The 19,504-nt window shown below is 38.7% G+C and overlaps 1 protein-coding gene across 21 annotated transcripts in view; it reads left to right on the top strand.

Annotated features, from left to right (window-relative positions):
• CREM (cAMP responsive element modulator) overlaps nucleotides 1–19,504 on the top strand; it is an 83,075-nt gene that overhangs the window by 41,163 nt on the left and 22,408 nt on the right. For 5 of the 21 annotated variants that reach the window (XM_017535331.2, XM_017535330.2, XM_017535339.2 and 2 more), the window contains 3 exons: nucleotides 8,740–8,837; nucleotides 8,985–9,127; nucleotides 18,085–18,273. The exons of 3 other annotated variants lie outside the window; for them this stretch is intronic. In XM_017535331.2, coding sequence (XP_017390820.1) covers nucleotides 8,740–8,837; nucleotides 8,985–9,127; nucleotides 18,085–18,273 — 430 coding nt within the window. Of the gene's footprint in view, nucleotides 1–8; nucleotides 33–3,328; nucleotides 3,427–5,936; nucleotides 6,084–7,765; nucleotides 7,782–8,739; nucleotides 8,838–8,984; nucleotides 9,709–18,084; nucleotides 18,274–19,504 lie in introns of those variants that run through there. 13 more of the 21 variants (XM_017535337.2, XM_017535336.2, XM_017535343.2 and 10 more) reach the window with 6 other exon arrangements.

Raw genomic sequence — 19,504 nt, 5'->3', positions numbered from 1 at the left:
TTTTTTAGACAGAGTCTTACTCTGTCACTGAGGCTGAAATGCAGTGGTATGATCTCAGTTCACTGCAGCCTCCGCTTTCCAGGTTCAAGTGATTCTCCTGCCTCAGCCTCCCAGTTGCTGGGATTACAGTCGTGTGCTACCACACCTGGCCAATTTTTGTAGTTTTAGTAGAGATGGGGCTTCACCATGTTGGCCAGGCTGGTCTCAAACTCCTGACCTCAAGCTATCTGCCTGCCCTGGCCTCCCAAAGTGCTAGGATTACAGGAGTAAGCCACCACATCCTACCTCAGATCTTTATTTCTTATCTGAGCTATAATGCAATAACCAGTCCCCTAATTCTTGCCTGTTAAACATTTCCACCTATTGTCCTGCTGTTGCCCTGCCATTCTTTAGGTCTAGGCTGCCTAAAACTGAATTTGTCACCTTGCACAAATCAAAAAAGATGCCTCTTTATTTACCTATTTTGTCTTTCCGGATACTGTGCATGTTATTGGATCACTCCTTGCCCTTATTCCCTCTGTGCCATCTGTGTACCATACCCTACTTCACAGGCAGCTATGTCCTCAGCTGTAGCCCCACACACTCAGTGTCATAATAGTGCTGAGATGTTAGCACTTAGGTAGGAAGCCATGTGAATCTTTTTAAAAGAATAATAATGGTGGTGGTTACACAGTTAAGTCTACCAGTATAATTATAAGCTTGATGCTCTTGCTTATAAGTTTTGGCCAAACTACAGACCTTGTTGGCAAGCACATCACAAAAAAAAAAAAAAAAAAAAAACGAAAGAAGTTTTGGCCAAACTGAGAATATAGAATGGTAGTTCTCCAGATCTAAGGGTTTTCGTTTTTAAAAGGTGACATTTGAATTCTACCTCTAGGTGTGCCATTTGCGCAGGTTCTCAGTCTTTATTTTTGGAGTTTAATGAAAAAGTTGTCTCATCAGTTTTTGCCCTGCTCAGAGTTTGGACATACAGAAGCTTCTTTGTAGTTACAGAATCTGTATAACTCATCTCCAGAATTGTAGGGATATGGTTTGTGTTAGTGGGTACAAGTTCTTTCTCTGCAGCACTGCAGCAGCTATTCTTGACTAAGCCTTTTTTTTTTGGAGACAGAGTCTTACTCTGTCATCAGGCTGGTGGAGCATGATGGTGTGATCTCAACTCACTGCAACCTCCACCTCCTGGGTTCAAGAAATTCTTATGCCTCAGCCTCCTGAGTAACTGGGATTACAGGTGTGCACCACCATGCCTGGCTAATTTTTGTATTTTTAGTAGAGACAGGATTTCACCATATTGGCCAGGCTAGTCTCGAACTCCTGACCTCAGGTGATTCACCTGTCTTGGCCTCCCAAAGTGCTGGGATTACAGTCATGAGGATTTAGCCATTTTTGATAGAGCTATTGTCTGATTAAAATTTTGAGAACTGTATTTGAAAGATGGTTAAAGCAACATAAAGCATGATTTACACCTATCAGATGCCCATGAATCTTTGTTGAATTGTTTTTCTGTTCTCCAGAATAATCTGATTTCTTTGAAGTTGGGGCATTTCCCCACAAAAAGTAAATGTGGGCACCACCTGCCATCTCAACCCATAGGTCTGGTTCGTGAGAATATTTGTAGGACTCCTGGGTTTCCCCCCTACAGCTTCAAGTTCATTGTTTTCAGATGCCTTATTCTGTGTGTTTAGAAAAAAGAGTCAAACATTGAGAGCCACTGGGTATCTGACAGGGTATCTTTCAGAGCTCCTTAATTCTAAAAAGAAAATTATTTTGATTTGAGAAAATGCAGTAACTTCAAAAATTCCCACCACCCAGCCATGTGACTGCATTTTCAAAAAAGGAAAGGAACAGAGAGGAAAATCAACTCTTCCCTCCTTACTTACGTGTGGATCATGCCTGCTCATAGTGGTGGGTGGAGGAAGTGGTACGTAGTGGAATGCTGTGTCCTCCAGAGCGCTCAGCCCGGAATCTGGCTATAAAGATCTCGTCCCAGTTCCCGAGCCGATGAGATAGAAGCTGGTCAATGAAATCTTCTCTTTGTGTTAATTTTTCTTCTTTTGCTTTATGTAGTTATAAAGTGTAATTTCTGTTTTGCCAGTCTCTGACATATGGACTCTGTCAGGGTTACTGGATGTGTTTATTTTGTCTCTGCTGCTCTATTGGAGCTGAAATCTCAGCCTGTCTGAGCAGTTCTTTAAGCTGACAGAAAGCCAAGTTATAGGGGCTAGATTCGTGTAGAACAGCTGTTTTCAAAGTGTGCTATGCAGAACCCTGGGGGTGACTTTCAGGAGGCTTGCTAGGTCGAAACCATTTTTACAGTAATGTTAAGATGTTATTTTTCTTTTTCTCTGTTTTGATATTTGTAGTGATGGTGCAAAAGCAGTGGTGGTGGGGGAGTGGTAAACTGTTGGTGCCTTAACTCAAGTGAGTGACACAAACTGTGCTGGTATTCATTGTATTCTTCACTGCCACCCACTTGCAGTTTTTTAAAGTCAGTTTTACTTAAGAATATCTTTGATGAAGCAGTAAAAATTATCAGTCGCATTAAATCTTGACTCTGAGTACATGCTGTTTTGATATTCTGTGTCCTGAAGTGGGACAGTTGCAGAAGGCACCCCTGTTGCGTACTGAAGGCCCATGGAGCCCTGGAGGAAAAGCATTTGTGCTATTTGAGTGCCAAGATCAATTAGCTGCCTGTTTTTCCCCCGAACATCCTTTTCTTCAGAAGAATGACTAATTGCCAAATGATGGCTATTCAAACTTGAAGACATTTTCTCAAAAACAAATGAAGTGAGCTTGTCAGTTCAAGGGAACCAACTCATGGTGTTTATCGTCACAAACTTTTAAGCCAAAATTTTGAATTTTGGAAAATCTGTGTCTGCCATTGTGAGCTTCATAGTATTCATAGTTTCCTGATGAAGCTGGTTATGCTTTAATGAAATGTGATTTATGATTGTGTGTGATGAAATGTGTTCACATTTGGAAGATCTGCTGAACTTAGCGAGCCAACATTTTATAAAATCTTGCATGGGTAAAAGATTCATCCAAAGTACAAGACAGATCAGCCTATTTTAATGTAACTGATACAGCCTCAGATTGTATATTGCAATTAACTCTTTTTTTTTTTTTTTTGAGACAGAGTTTCGCTCTTGTTACCCAGGCTGGAGTGCAATGGCACGATCTCGGCTCACCGCAACCTCCGCCTCCCGGGTTCAGGCAATTCTCCTGCCTCAGCCTCCTGAGTAGCTGGGATTGCAGGCATGCGCCACCATGCCCAGCTACTTTTTTTTTTTTTTTTTTTTTGAGACGGAGTTTCGCTCTTGTTACCCAGGCTGGAGTGCAATGGCACGATCTCGGCTCACCGCAACCTCCGCCTCCCGGGTTCAGGCAATTCTCCTGCCTCAGCCTCCTGAGTAGCTGGGATTACAGGCACGTGCCACCATGCCCAGCTGATTTTTTGTATTTTTAGTAGAGGCAGGGTTTCACCATGTTGACCAGGATGGTCTCGATCTCTTGACCTCGTGATCCACCCGCCTCGGCCTCCCACAGTGCTGGGATTACAGGCTTGAGCCACCGCGCCCGGCCTTGCAATTAACTCTTAAGAGACAACCACTTGTCAAGTTTTTTGGTGTAGTATCAATGAAGAATATCCATGATTTTCTAAAGAAGCTATTATAATATTCCTCCATTTTTAAATCATGAGTCTGTGTGAGGCCCATATTTTCTTCACATACCAACTAAAGCAACATATTGCAACAGATTGTGTAGAAGTAGATATGAAATCTAGCTGTTTTCATTAAACCAGACATTAAAATAATTTGTAAAAATATAAAACCGTGCCAGTCTTCTCATTGTTTTTGAAAATATAATCATTTTTCATATAACGTCATTTATGTTAGCATATAATTTATTATTTTAAAATGATTTACAAAGTATTTTTAAAATTTGTTTTAATTTCCAATATGTTAAATATCAACAGATACAACCGGTGATACGCACAGCTGGCTTGTACCAGTGAAAGCCAATTGTATAATCTTTATCCAGCTTTGTGTTCAGTGTCATCCATTGGCAGCTTGAAATCAGCCATAGTAGGAGTATTTATATTACAGAAATCAGCAAACGCTACAAGACAGGGTTCCTCCTTCTTAAGATCTAGTTATTAAGTGTTTAACAGCCTCTGCTGAATGTAAATCACAGAACAAAAGCTCTTTGAGGTCATCAGTAATTCTTAAGAGTGCAGAGTTGCCCTGAGACTGAAATATTTAAGAATTGGTTGTGTGGAGAAAGAGCTATCTTTTAGAAATTAGTCACCACAGAGATGGTTGCCTTTCTATAATTCATAGAGTTGCCTTTTGTGCTGGAAACATTTGTAGAATAAATCCAGTGTTTTGAAATTTGTATTGTTAAATCTACTGGTTCCATCATGGGACAATGTTTTTCTTTTCCCTGGAATCTAAAGTGGATGACAATAGTCTGGGGGTAGGCAAGCTGAATTTTCCCCGTGGGCTACATATTGGTTGCCTCTGCCCTGGTTTCTCACTATCTGTCCAGCCGTTATCTAGGTTTAGATCAAGGCCTCCCTCAAGCTCTGGAATCTACACAAAGCCTTCACTTACTTACTGTTTGGGCCCATACTGATCTTTCTATTCTGTATTCCTGTGTTACCCACGGCCTCTAAAATGGAGCAAGCAGTTCTATACTATTTGGTGTGCCATTGTTTCTTAGGTGCTAGTTTTATTAATTCTACTTTCTCCTAGTGCACCTAGTACAATGCTCAACACCTAGGGTCTCTTACACGGATAAAGCATGTTTTAACTTTTGGATTGCCAGAGAAGTTTTCCAAGGGAATGATGATATAAATAAATCTCAGTTATTTGTTATAAACCTAGTTTTTAATAATTCTTTTCAGGTTTTAATATAAGTTGGAAATCATTGGTTTTCCTTAAAGTGAAGTCACATACAAAGACTTCCTTGAAAATTGTTTTAGATCCTGTGGTTCTATTCCCACTCATGATAGAAACTGGTGACTTAATATATTTCCAAGGTCTTTGACTCTTGAGTAAGTTATAATGAATAGTGAATCTTAATAAAATGAGGCAAAGTTTCTGAAATTCTGCTGGCCTATAGGATGGAGTTGTTTACTAATTAGAAAACCTGGCAGGTTTTGAGTCCAGAGGAGTGGTGGTATCGTGTTTTCTGGTAGGGATCTCTGTTGAAGGAACTCAGGGAAGTAGTGAGGAGATGGTTGTTGTCGCTGATTTCTGCCCAAAGCTAAGTGATAGTTCTGGCCTCTTTGGATGCTTGAGCTGGGAGAGGAAAAGTGTCCAGAGGCCTCACCAGCCTTCAAGGCATGAGCTTTCTCTGGGTCAGAGACACCAAGGAATTAAAAGGTCCTGGAATTTCTTTGGCCTGTGCCTTTTTAGTGATTATGAGGGCATACCAGTGACTGATTTTTATCAGTCTAGAGACAAAGCATCAGCTCACATCTAGAGTAATACTAGAATATCATATGTCACACATTTAATAAAAATCATTCACCATATTTTAAGTTCTATCTCCAATTTCCCTGAAGAAGTTAGAGAGGGGAGTTTATACTCTGGCATAAGAAAGGCTTCACTGTTAGTAGGCGTGAGGTCGTAGTGAGGTAGTTTAACTGCTTTAGAACTTTGTGGTTGGAACATTCTTAGCCACTCAAGTATGGGCACCAAAGGTAATAAGGAGCGTGTGTTCTTTAATAATCCGTCACATCAGAAAATGACTGTTCCAGGACAGTAACCGCCTCCTAATGGTAAGTACCCCAGCTGGCTTGTCATTTCTCAGGAACAGGAAAAAGAGAAGTAAGTAGGCCAGCCATAATAGTGAATGGTATTGCTTAAAAATAAGCAAAAACAATAACAAAAAGGTCCAGCTTTAATCCTCAATGATGATCATTTTTGCAGGTTTCTGTAGCTGGATCAGGCACCGGAAGAGGCTCTCCAGCTGTAACTTTAGTGCAGTTACCTTCGGGCCAAACTGTACATGTCCAGGGAGTAATTCAGACACCACAGCCATCGGTTATTCAGTCACCACAAATACACACTGTTCAGGTTAGCTTCCTTCCTGGGTGATTTGTCTTTGACTTTTTTGAGCCTTTTTTTTCCTCTTTCACTAATTCATTTATCATTTTTCTTTGTGAAGCTTTTATGCTCAAATCTTTTGGTTAGATATTTGGAGGAATCTCTTTTCCTTGCGTAAGGTGCCCTGTGTCCTGCTAGGTATGTAGGTTTCATTTCAGAGCTGCAGCTTAGTTGTCAGCTCTTAATTTGGAGACTGAGTAATTGCCAGATGAGCAGTTCATGTCTTCTTCACATTGCTGTTCTGTGTTCAGAGTCAGATTTATTTAGTAATGCTCCCCAAAGGTGCTTAAAAATATTTGAGGGTTCCTCAGAGAAGATGTCGATAAACACAGTAATAAACAGATTATAGTGCTGGCTGGGCATGGTGGCTCACGCCTGTCATCCCAGCACTTTGGGAGGCTGAGGCGGGTGGATCATGAGGTCAGGAATTCAAGACCAGCCTGGCTAACATGGTGAAACATCATCTCTATTAAAAAAAAAAAAAAAAAGATTATAGTGCTGATGCTGTTTTCATGAATAGTCACCTTAGTAGGTAGACAGAAATTTATTTTAAATTCAGTATACATAATTCTTAGTAAGATGATATTATTGATGTATCCCTCTGAGATTAAACTTTGGCATTTGTAGATACGATTATTATTGTTGTCGTGATCCAGAGATGTATTTTACTATTAACATTTCTTGAAGGTAAAACATTTTTTCCATCAATAGATGTAAATTATTAAGTATGTATTTTTTAAAGCATACTTATCTTAATTACTGAATTTATTTCTGTTCCTTTTTAAGGTCAGTTTGTTATCCTTTAAATACTTAAATTATTTGAAACTAATTGATGACAAAAAAAAAATCTGTGAGGAAAATGGAGACACACATACATAGTGTAGTTCTTTTTCTGTGTGTTCAAGTCGTTTATCACAGAAGAAGGATGAGAGTTGCAACAAGATTCCTGACATGACATTCACATACGTTAAAAGCTTGATTATCTTTGTGGCATGGGTGTCTTCTCCTGTGTTGCCCAAAAGTGTAAGAATAATTCTCATCATTTTCTTTTTTTTTCCTATGATGACCCCTGATTCCAAGAGTTTCTAACTCTGTCTCTTACTAATTATAAAACAAGAAAGTTTTTCCAGCCTCTTTCTTTGTTTTATGACTTTTATTAGGGTACACATTTCTATTTAGTTTCAACCTGGCTGGTATTGGAAGAAAGTATTGTCTGTTATTATTTATTATTATTATTATTTAATAGAGACAGAATTCTCAGTATGTTGCCCAGGTTGGTCTTGAACCCCTGGCCTCAAGTGATCCTCTTGCCTCAGTCTTCCAAATTGCTGGGATTACAGGTGTGAGCCACAGCACCCGGCTGAAAGAATTATCATCTTATGTTCAGGAGACTTTGTTTGGGTTTTGTTAAGTGAATGATTTAATAGTCTTGTGGAGAGAGGTGCTAGTGGATCTTGGTCCTAGAATACTTACTGTTGGATCATGGTCAAACCACTTAATCTCTCTGCATGAGCTTTAATTTTCACCTTTCTAAACTAGGTAAATTAATAGCGTACCTCACCTAAGGGAGCTGTTACGATTCTGTGACAGATGAGTGAGAGCCCACTGTAAAGTCATAAATATTTGGTGGTGATATATGATTACCTGAGGCAACAACATTTTTTTTCAGTAAGTTCTGTTGATTGGGTATGTGTGTTCGTGTGTGGGGTGTTCATGAGCAAAGACGCAGTCATGTGGAGGTGGATATATACATACCTCCGTGTGCTTTGGGAAGTAGATATTCTTGCTTGCATTGTTGATATTTTAATAAGCTCTTTTGATTTTGTCCAAATCAATTTCCCATATAATTACCATATGAAGTAAAGTAAACTCTGCTACCCTAGGCCCTCAAAGTATTTAATAATTGACTGAATATATCGAAAGCAGTCATGTTGTTGAAGAGAGATTCATTATTTTAGTGTTCTGACTTCTTTAATTACTTGACTTGAAAAATGAAATCATGCTTAAAACTGTCCTTCTCTTAAGGAGAAATTCTTTATTTGGATCTTCAAGACCTACTTGCCACCACGCCCTAACTTACTGCTTGTAATAGAAATCCTAACTTACCCAGACTTGCTTACTGACTTGCTTCTCTACTTAAATACTGTCTTTGGGCCTGATGGCTGATGTGAAGACCCAGCTTACACCAGCGCCAGCTGTGAGAGTGTGGGGAGAGCAGTGTGATCTGGGAGCTCTCTTCTGCCTTTGCCCCTCGCTGGCTCCCTGCTGGATCTGTAGGCGCACATGAAGGTTGAGGAGTTTCGGTCTTGGGTCTTTTACATTTTGTTCTTTTCTGCAGTGCCTTATTTGACATCCCAACCACTCTTTCCCTTGTATTTCTATAGCATGTATTACCCGTATCATTCCTTTCCACACATATTTGTTTTATAACTGAAATGTGTGTCTCTGCTCCCTCTCTTGAGCCAGACTGTGGGCTCCATTAGTGCAGATTCGCTGGGTTCTATCGCTCGGTTGCGTCCACAGTGCCTGGCTCAGTGCTGCACATGCAGACTCTTAGCCTCCAGTTTTTGAATGAGGGAAAAGAGCATATATTTTGTGATGCATTTCAGAAAATCTTGTATTATAGGTAGCAACAATTGCAGAGACAGATGAATCTGCAGAATCAGAAGGTGTAATTGATTCTCATAAACGTAGAGAAATCCTTTCACGAAGACCCTCTTACAGGTAAGTTAACCAGGTTTCCTACTGTAAAGATACTTTTTCCAAAACGGTAGAATAATTATACATCAAATAAATTCTTCCTTTATAGCTTTTCTGTTTTAAGACTCATTCATATATCTTAGTGACTTACATTGTTAAATTACATTTTAGAAAAATACTGAATGAACTGTCCTCTGATGTGCCTGGTGTTCCCAAGATTGAAGAAGAAAAATCAGAGGAAGAAGGAACACCACCTAACATTGCTACCATGGCAGTACCAACTAGCATATATCAGACTAGCACGGGGCAATACAGTATGTATGCTGCAATTCGATAAGATACAGCGCTAGCTTTAAGTCTTCTCTAGTTATATTGAAGCAACTCAGGTTTTGGCATTAAATTGTTCCATTTTAAAATGCATCATTAATACCTAAACTGTATCATAGAATGAAAGTATATGTTTAAAAGTGAGATATTTGTATTGACCGTTGTCATATAATTTTGAAAAGTAAAAATTTTAACTACTGAATATAGAAAATTTTGGGTAAAAATAAAGGCAGAATTTTTTCCTTTTTACATGTTTATATTAATCTCAGTAAAACATTGTTTTTGTTGTCTTTATGATGCATGCAAACATAAATGTCTGTATTTCATTCTTGTTGGCTTTTGTTACCAGCAAGTACATATTTTACTTACTAACCTAAGAGTTTTCTAAAGAATGTTTTCAATGTAATTCTGTTTTCACTACTCTCTACTCTGTTAATTTGTGCTACAGTTTTTCCTAAAAGAGAATGGAAAAATGATTTAATTTTTTAAACTGTAGCAATTGGATAGATAATTTTATTTGAAATTTTACGCACCAAAAGCTCTAAATAAACAGATACATTTACATTCAGTCTTGTGCATTTTAATGGACTATTCTGTGCTTTTTGCTCTGATTAAAGCACTAGTTCTTGTCCTAAATCAAGAATGTTTGATACATAAAAATAGTAGAAAACAAGAGCTAGAAATAAAAGAAAAAGGAGGAGAAAGGATAGGGATATCACATATCCTAAGCCAGCTGCTTCGTTACTGGAATAATGTGATATTCCTGTCTTTTCTGAAGTATAAATTGTCCCTGGAAATTGTCCACATCAATTTCCCATGTAATTATAATATGAAATAAAAGAAGTTTTGTAAACTCTGCTACCCTAGGCTCTCGAAGTAAAATGACTGAATATATTGACAGCAGTCATGTTGTTGAAGAGATTCATGATTTTAGTTTTCTGACTTTAAAAAGAGCTACTTAGGTACTGGACCGTATGTGATATTAAATAATGTTTTTTTCCAAATAAGGTATTAAGATTTTAGATATATTCTTTGTTTTTCCTTTAAAGAGTAGCAATACCAAGAAAAAAATCTCAAGTCTTAATTTAAGACCTGGCTACTAACCTAAAGATTAAAGCTATAATCTTTAATATATGGGAAGACCTTATATAGTCATGATGTTTTCGGAGCTTTTTAGAGTTCTTCTTGAAGCAGTGGTAGATTTGCAGCAGTAAACTATTAAAGACATCTCTGTTGGTAATTGTGGGAAACTCCTGCCGTGATACCTAGCAGATCTGGGGCATACTGTATTCACAGCTTCTGCTGGGCACCCAGTAGACTTGTCTAAAGTCAGTGTTAGGAAAAGAAAACTCCCCTCATCTGTAAGAAATAGACCTTGAGGTTTACATTGTCATTTTTTAAAATTACTTCTCTCGTTTGCATACTCTTTTGTCTGGCACACTGGGAATCTCTGGTGGGTTTTAAATCTGACTATGCCAGCTGATGAGCCTCCAGTGCAGCGCGCAGATTAGGAGAAGGCTGAGCGCCTCATCCCTCTGCCTCCAGAGGGGCTGGGCAGGGGCTGCTGGGGCCTCTTGGCTGGTCAGCCCTGGCCTTGAGCAGCTCCAACCACTCACCCCAGTGGGCTGTACACATATCATCATGTCCTGCTTGTGTCATGACAGGGAAAAGGTTGGAAGTGACTGCTGAAATGATGCCAAGGCTTCTCAAAGTGTTGGCCACCACTAAGATGCTGTCATCTTAACATTTCTCTGGCATATCCTAATGTTACCTAGGACTTCTGATAGGAGCAGTGATTTACACATTAATAGAGAAGCAGATGCCGTAGGGTTAACTTGTCTAGATTATTAGCTGAAGATTTGAAATTGTGAAAACGTATGGGGTGAAGCTGGAGAGGATGTGGGGAAAGAACGATCTTTGTGCCATTTGTAAACTCAGAGCAAGAAGCTTTATTAAATTCACATCTCAGGTTTTAGTCTTTGAAGTGGGAATAATACTAAATTGCTAAATTCTGGGGTTCCTGTGAAGACAGAGGAGTTAACAGATAAAAGTAGGGGGAAAAGACATTACTATTGGCATGAAACAGAGAAATTAAGTTGGCTGTAGCAGAGTCTCATTCATGTTCATTGAACTTTCCCTCCAGCCAGCCACAGTGCCTTCATTCCCTGTGTCCTTGGTGCCTGCTCACAGCAGGGGGCTGTCATTAAACCTCACTCTGTGTGTCTGTGGGGGGATGGGATGAGCAGAGTCAGGAGTTCTGGTTGAGAACTAGAAAACTGCTTCTTTAGAAATTAGATACTAGGCCAGGGGTGATGGTTCCCACCTATAATCCCAGCACTTTGAGAGGTCTAGGCATGAGGGTTGCTTGAGGCCAGGAATTTGAAACCAGTCTGGGAAATAGAGTGAGACCCTGTCTCTACAAAAGAATTTTAAAAATTAGCAGGGTGTGGTGGCACGCGCTCGTCCCAGCTACTCAGGAGGCTGAGGCAGGAGGATTGCCTGAGCCCAGGAGTTTGAGACTGTAGTGAGTTATGATTGCACCACTGCACTCCAGCCTGGGCAACAGAGTGAGACTCTGTCTCAAAACACACACACACACACACACACACACACACACACACACACACACATCTGTCTATTTGCCACATAGGAAGTCATGGACTATTTCTTACTTTGGTGTCTTAATTTGAGCCTATCCAATATGATCTTAGAAATTATTTTAATGAGAAGTTATAGTTCTGTATGTAGAGTCCGCAGGTAAAAATTGCCATTTATTGGTTCACACAAAGTGAACATCTTTTGTTAAAAATGCATTTTGGGGACATTTAGTGATATTTATGTAGATAATTCTTTCATTTGAGAAGTGAATACTAACTACATTTAAACTTTTTAGAAGACATTTAATTAGAGGATAAACATGTACTTATGCACACAAGTCCACTTTTATTGATCTTATTTCTTATAGAACGAACTTAGCAGATATTAATGCTTTAGTGTTGTACCAGAATGTCTAGAAATGGAAATCTAGAAATGGAAACAATTACCGGCGTCCTTTGGTTTTTAGAATAGAGGAATTTATTTTACTAGAATTTCTGGAGATTTTTGTATTGTTGTCTTCCCTTTCAGCTGTAAATTGTTTTTTTTTAATACTCTTACAACCTTTTATTATAAAAAATTTTTTTTAGGTTTAATTCTTCAGTTTTTATCCATGAATGGCTTTCTCCCAAACTTTGCTTTTATTTCTTTTTTTCAAAGATGAGTATTTTTAATTTGGCATAATGAGTTAGCTGGTATTAAAAAAGAACTAAATGTGTATACAAGCAGTTACATTTTTAGTAGCTGAAAGATATTTGGCAGAAGTTGGCCTTATTATTTTAATAACTATTATCACAAAAACTACGGACTGAAAGTTGGAATCGGCTACTCCCTGGGGAATAGGAAAAATAACATAAAATAGGATTTCACTATTAAAACACCAAGTAAGTGAGCTGTACCTGCACAATCCTCACTGCAAGTATAGATCTTAGTGGTAGGCTTGCTGCATAACAGTTGAGCGATGCTGGACAAAGAGAGTTTTTTATTTCAGGAGCATATATATATCCAAGAGATGGCAGGAAAGAGCCCTAGAATTAATGAAGAGTGGCTGGGCACGCGCCTGTAATCCCAGCACTTTGGGAGACTGAGGCAGGTGGATCACAAGGTCAGGAGATCGAGACCATCCTGGCCAACATGGTCAAACCCTGTCTCTACTAAAATACAAAAAACTAGCCAGGCATGGTGGTGCGTGCCTGTAGTCCCAGCTACTCGGGAGGCTGAGGCAGGAGAATCGCTTGAACTTGGGAGGCGGAGGTTGCAGTGAGCCAAGATCGTGCCACTGCATTGCAGCCTGGCGACAGAACAAGACTCCGTCTCAAAAATAATAATAATAATAAATAATTAGCAAAGAATGTTACTGCATAAGACAGTTAAGATATGCTTTAAATGAGTGAATTTGTAAAAGCAACTGAGGAAATTAAAATGATTGAAATTTCATAATTCATTAAATTTTCTCTTGAAACAAAGGTTTCTTAAATCTCCCATTCTACTATACCCAACCTCTTCCTGTACCAATTAAAGACTATCACCTAAGACTTCAGGTTTTTCTCCTTAAATGTCCCTTGTCTCTGCTTGTTCCTACTGTGTTTTACTAGGAATCTTACTAGAGCTTCTATTAACTCATCTTTCTGAAATTCTTATACGTGAAAGGTAAGTGGGTCAAGCCTAAATGCACCATCTTGAAAAGAAAAATGTGAACTTTGTGAACTGCTTATAAGAATTCCGAATTCTCAGGAGGCTCACGAATAAGCACCAATTCCACTTCTTCATAAAGGGAATTGGAACATAATAGGCTTACACATTCGAGAGTTCATCCAGTTGCAGTTCTTATTCTTAATAGTGACATTGTTTACATTTATCCGAGGTAACTGTTTCAAAATTGCTTAAGGCACTACTTAATGTAACGCTGGCTTTTCAACTGCGGTGTTGCTATTCTTTTTATAGCATGATTTAGTCTTCCTTCTGCTGTATGCACCTCTTGGCTTTTAAGGTACAGGTACTCATAGGTACTCTCTTATGGTCACTCTGAATTTAAACCTGAGAATTCATTGGAACAAAGGTCTGGCTGCTGTTGTTTTTAAAGTTAACGCAGTGAGATTTCATTTATGAATCTTTGGATTGCAATTTGGAACAAGAGTGGTTTTAAATATAAACATTTACATGTTTATGTATTCTAATTAGCTTATGAGTGTAAGTTTAGGATTAGAAGTATATAACATCAGCTGGGTATGATGGCTCACACCTGTAATCCCAGCACTTTGGGAGGCCGAGGCAGGGGATCACCTGAGGTCAGGAGTTTGAGACCAGCCTGGCCAACATGGTAAAATCCCGTCTCTACTAAAAATACAGAATTAGCTGGGTGTGGTGGTGCATGCTTGTAATCCCAGCTACTCAGGAGTCTGAGGCAGGAGAATCACTTGAACCCAGCAGGTGGAGGTTGCGTTGAGCCAAGACCACACCATTGCACTTCAGTCTGGGTGAGAAGAGTGAAACTCAGTCTCTAAATAAATAAATAAGAAGTATACAACAACATCGCCAGGCTTAGTGGTTTGTGCCTGTAGTCCCAGCTACTGAGGCATCTGAAGCAGAAGGATTGCTTGAGCCTAGCAGTTTAAGACTAGCCTGAACAACATAGCAAGACCGCATCTCTTAAATACATAAGTAAAAGCATCAAGTGAAAAGAGAGTTCAGATGAAATTTTATATAATTTCTATTTCCACATTGTCGTGGACTCTTTTTTCCATTTTCCACCTTTTACATTTTAAAAAAATTTATTTTGTAAATAATTTTTAGACTTAATTTTTGTATTTTTTTGTAGAGACAGAGGTCTTGCCATGTTGCCCAGGCTGGTCTTGAACTCCCGGACTCAAGCAATCCTCCTGCCTTGGCCCTTCAAAGTGCTGGGATTACAGGCATGAGCCACCAGGCTGGGCCCTTTCTGCCCTTAAAAAATTCATCTTTCTTGTTTTTATCCATTACACAGGATCATTTTTTAAAAATGATCAACCAGACTTGATGCCTGGGATTTGTTTTGAAATACTACAGAGACATATATATATACACACTTTTTTTTTTTTTTTAAATTGAGACAGGGTCCGGCTCTGTCTCCTAAGCTGGAGTACAGTGGTGTAATCACAACTTACTATAGCCTCAGACTCCAGGGTTTAAGTGATCCTCCCAACTTACCCTCCCAAGGAACTGAGACCACAGGCACATGCCACCATGCCCAGCTTCCAAATAATTTTTTTTAAAAGGCCGGGGGTGGGGGCAGGGTGAGTGGGCAGGGTAAATGGATGACAAAAAATTCTCTCTACTTTCGTGTTTGCCAGAAAATTTCTATACGTTCAAGAAAAAAAAAAAAAAAACATAATTAGCTAAAATAGAAGATGTGTCTAAATTCATTCAGTTAATTTCATCTTATTTTTTCTCACTATTGATTTATGTTTACTGAAAGCACATGTTATGCTATCCTTGATTATTTTGAAACCTAAACAGTTTTCTCCTCAAATCTCTGAATACAAACAGGCCCACATGAAACCTATTTCCAGGATCCTGAGGCATTGGGAAATCTTTTCTATTTTCAAATGAGAGAGAACATTTTCAGTGGGAAGGTCCTCTGTCATTTGATAACAAAATCAAGAGCACCTTTGGTATAAAAAATGAAAATGAGGCTAATTTGCCTGATTTACCAGTAGAAATGTTTTCTCCCTAGCACCAATGTGTGAGGCGTGTGTGTGTGTGTGTGTGTGTGTGTGTGTGTGTTTAGCTTTTGTTTTCCACATCTAATTATATAATGACGTCACCAGAAAATAAAATGAGAGAAACAGATTCTTGATGTGTCAGCTGTTCATAGTGTGAAAACAAAGTTGTTTTGATCAGAACTATGGGGAAACATTACTGAAAAGAAAAAAGGAAATGAGAAAAGCAAAAAGAAAGAGGAGAAAAAAGTAAAGATCTTTGTTATCTATGTATTTAGGGATTCTTACCTTTAGAGGCAGCTACTCTCACCTCAGATTAACTCAATCGTTATTTAAAAGCTTGATAATTTTATTGGTGTTGAAAAATTAGATTCTATGATTGGAATTTGAAACCATACCTCATTTAACTCTCCTGGATTCACAGGCAGCTTAAGTTGTTTATGATATCATCTGTCATGAGAAAATGATAGCCACTCATTCATTTATTCATTCAGTTTATTGAATGTCTGCTCTTTTCTAGGCTTTGTGCTTCACATTGTGCAAGAAAGCCACACATTGTGGCTACCCTACCTTAGGCTGTTCGTTCTCAAGCAGTATTTCTATGACATCAAACTAATTATCAACTGAAAAATAAACATTCAAATATATGACAACATAGAAAATTTACTCATGTCTAGCCACAAAGGGCCAAGAAATCAGTGTCTCTTGACATTTTCATACTCATAAGAGATAAGTTAGATGAGGGCTGAATCCTGAGACCCGTGAAATCTTTGGAAAGCCGTAGTTTTAAAGTACTCTGTTTTTAAAGTGTGTACAGAAAATACTGTTCTAGATGAGCCAGATAAAGTGCTGTTACATCAGGGTGTCTCAGCCTCAGCTCTGTTGACATTCTGTAACTGACTCTGCAGTTTCTGCCAGCCACACTGGCCTGTCAGTGAACTAAAACACTAAGAACGCAGTGTGTGGAAATCTTTTAAAAATGTCAGTCTGTCTTCCTCTGTAGACACTGGCACTTAGGTCAAAGAAGTGAAAATTTGTTACTCATTCTATAGTTCTGATAGGTTTGTCCTATCAGGTTATCACTTAAGTACCTTTTTGCCTAGATGTCATTAGAACCGTTTGGAAATGACTTGAAAATATCCAGAGTATATTTTAACACTGCTGTTACGCTATTGTAAGTTATTTACATTGATGTATAGATGTCATGTTATTTTGGTGATGTTTTTAAAATCTTCATTGTAAAGTCTAGTTAGCTAGTTTATATGTGCATTTTTTTTTAAAGCATAGCTTCTGGTACCATTTAATATCGACCGTTTAAAGCATGCAGTTGGAATCTTTATGTTAAAATATGCAGACCTTTCAGATGTTTTAAACAGCGCTTATTTGTCTATTAGAGTGAAATTTTGAAACAAAACATTTGATCAGTTATTCTTTGGAAGATTTAAGTCAATTAATATGTTAACCGTTAAACATGACTGGCAAATCTTAGTGTTATAAAGGAAATCTACCTCGTATTTGTTGCCATTAGCTGTAGTTATTTCAGGTACAATGGTAGAGGTAAATACTATAGCACATATTACTACAGTTACTTTTTAAGGACCTTTCCAACTTAACTTTTTATATTTCAGGATTCTCCTGACATAGACAAAATGACAAAGGTTACAGTTGTCTAGGCTTGAACTTTATAACCAAAATATGTTATATATCTATGTGTGTGTACATGTATATATAAAATTTTTTTTTTTTTTTGAGACAGTCTCTCTCTCGGTCGCCCAGGCTGGAATGCAGTGGCGTGATCTTGGCTCACTGCAACCTCCGCCTCCTGGGTTCTCTTGTCTCAGCCTCCTGAGTAACTGGGACTATGGTTGCCCACCACCACACCCAGCTAATTTTTGTGTTTTTAGTAGAGACGAGGTTTCACCATATTGGTCAGGCTGGTCTCGAACTCCGGACCTCAGGTGCTCTGCCCACCTCAGCCTCCCAAAGTGCTGGGATTACCAGCATGAGCCACTGTGCCCAGCCTACATATTTCTTAAAAACTACTTTCTTTTGATGATAAATTAGAAAAGTAGTTAGTTGAATGAAGGTACAAATTCATTTTAATTGCAATATTAGATGGGAATTTCTTTCTTTTCTTTTTTCTTCTTCTTTTTTTTAAAGATAGTTGCCCAGGCTGGCCTGAAACTCCTGGAGTCAGGTGACCCTCCTGCCTTGGCCTCCCAGAGTGCTGGGAGCACAGGCATGAGCCACCACACGTGGCCTTAAATGGACATTTTAAGTGGTGAAAGAATGGTGTTTGTAAGGAAAAACATCTGAGAGAATGGAAAAAACCAGGAAGCTGGACTTCCCTTTGTGCTTCCCCACTCCTCTTCAGTACGTAGTTAGATGCATGCCAAAGAGAAGAAACACTCCATGGGCTCCATGAATCTCAAGTGGTTCTGAATATAAACTATTTTCAGGTGTTTATATGCTTTTTCTAGAGTATTATCCCATGAAGAAGCTGTTCTTCCTTCCCAGTACAGCATAGAAAATAAGGGTGACCTGAGAAAGAAGCAATGGCAATAAATAGACCCAGAGTATATTCTTCCAATATGGGATTATTAAAAATAAATCTTGAAATTCTCTAATATTTCTTTTCTTTTTCTGTTAAGTTGCTATAGCCCAAGGTGGAACAATCCAGATTTCTAACCCAGGATCTGATGGTGTTCAGGGACTGCAGGCATTAACAATGACAAATTCAGGAGCTCCTCCACCAGGTGCTACAATTGTACAGTATGCAGCACAATCAGCTGATGGCACACAGCAGTTCTTTGTCCCAGGCAGCCAGGTTGTTGTTCAAGGTATTTTTTATTAATCTAATACATTTAGAATACCTATGGATTACTATATGGTACCACTGAGTTTTCTGAAATATATCACAGGTAGATGGTGGGGGGTTGGGAGGCACTTAAGGCTTACAGAAGAAATATTTGAATACATTAAATAGTATATTAAATAAGTTATGTCATTTTTCACTTTTTAGCAGGTTTTTTTTTTTTTTCTTTGAGATGGAATCTAGCTCTGTTGCCCAGGCTGGAATGCAGTGGCATGATGCCGGCTCACTGCAACCTCCGCCTCCTGAGTTCAAGCAATTCTCCTCCTCAGCCTCCTGAGTAGCTGAGATTACAGGTGACCGCCATCATGCCCAGTTAATTTTTGTATTTTTAGTAGAGGTAGGGTTTCACTGTGTTGGCCAGGTTGGTCTTGAACTCCTGACCTCATGATCTGCTCACTTCGGCCTCCCAAAGTGCTGGGATTACAAGTGTGAGCCGCTGTGCCCAGCCTTTTTAGCAGGTTTTTCTGGCTCTGGAGAAAGGTCAAATTCAGAGTACCATGGTAGAAAAAGAACTAGAAACATGAATGAATTTGTAAATTAAGTCAATATCCTTCATTTGGGGGTTGCAAATGCTATACCTAATAGATTTCTATTACTAAGTCTGTGACAATTTAAGTATTCAGGCTATGATGCCCCAAATTTGGGTGTGTCCCCAGCTATTACTTGCAAGTCTAATTTTGAGGCAACTCATTTCAGAACAAAGGCCGTTTTTTTTTTTGTTTTTTTTTTTTTTAAGACTGTTCTTAGTATGTTTGAATTCTGAGGTATCCATTCTAGCTCTTATGGAAGCTGTCAGTAGTAACATAAAAGTTGAGATGTAGCCCTAAGCTTTTAGGGTTATTCAAGATTTCAACTGGATTTGCATTATACATTATTTTAATTTCAATTCAGTTGTGCTTATGATAACTATAATAGATGTCTTTAATACACCTTTTGAAACTCCTGTGTTTTAATTTAATTCTATCTCTCTTGGTCCATTCGCTTAGGATTCAGGATATAGCAGTGATTTTAAGGAAAGTAAAATCAGTTCTTTTAGTTAGAAAGTCTTGCAAGTGGCCGGGCGCGGTGGCTCACGCCTATAATTCCAGCACCTTGGGAGGTCGAGGCAGGTGGATCACGAGGTCAAGAGATCAAGACCATCCTGGTCAACATGGTGAAACCCCGTCTCTACTAAAACTACAAAAAATTAGCTGGGC

This window comes from Cebus imitator, unplaced genomic scaffold (assembly GCF_001604975.1).
Source record: "Cebus imitator isolate Cc_AM_T3 unplaced genomic scaffold, Cebus_imitator-1.0 Scaffold92, whole genome shotgun sequence".
In the NCBI taxonomy this organism is placed as follows: domain Eukaryota; kingdom Metazoa; phylum Chordata; class Mammalia; order Primates; family Cebidae; genus Cebus; species Cebus imitator.
The sequence above is the reverse complement of the archived record's forward strand: the minus strand, read 5'-3'. Positions and strand labels throughout refer to the sequence as shown.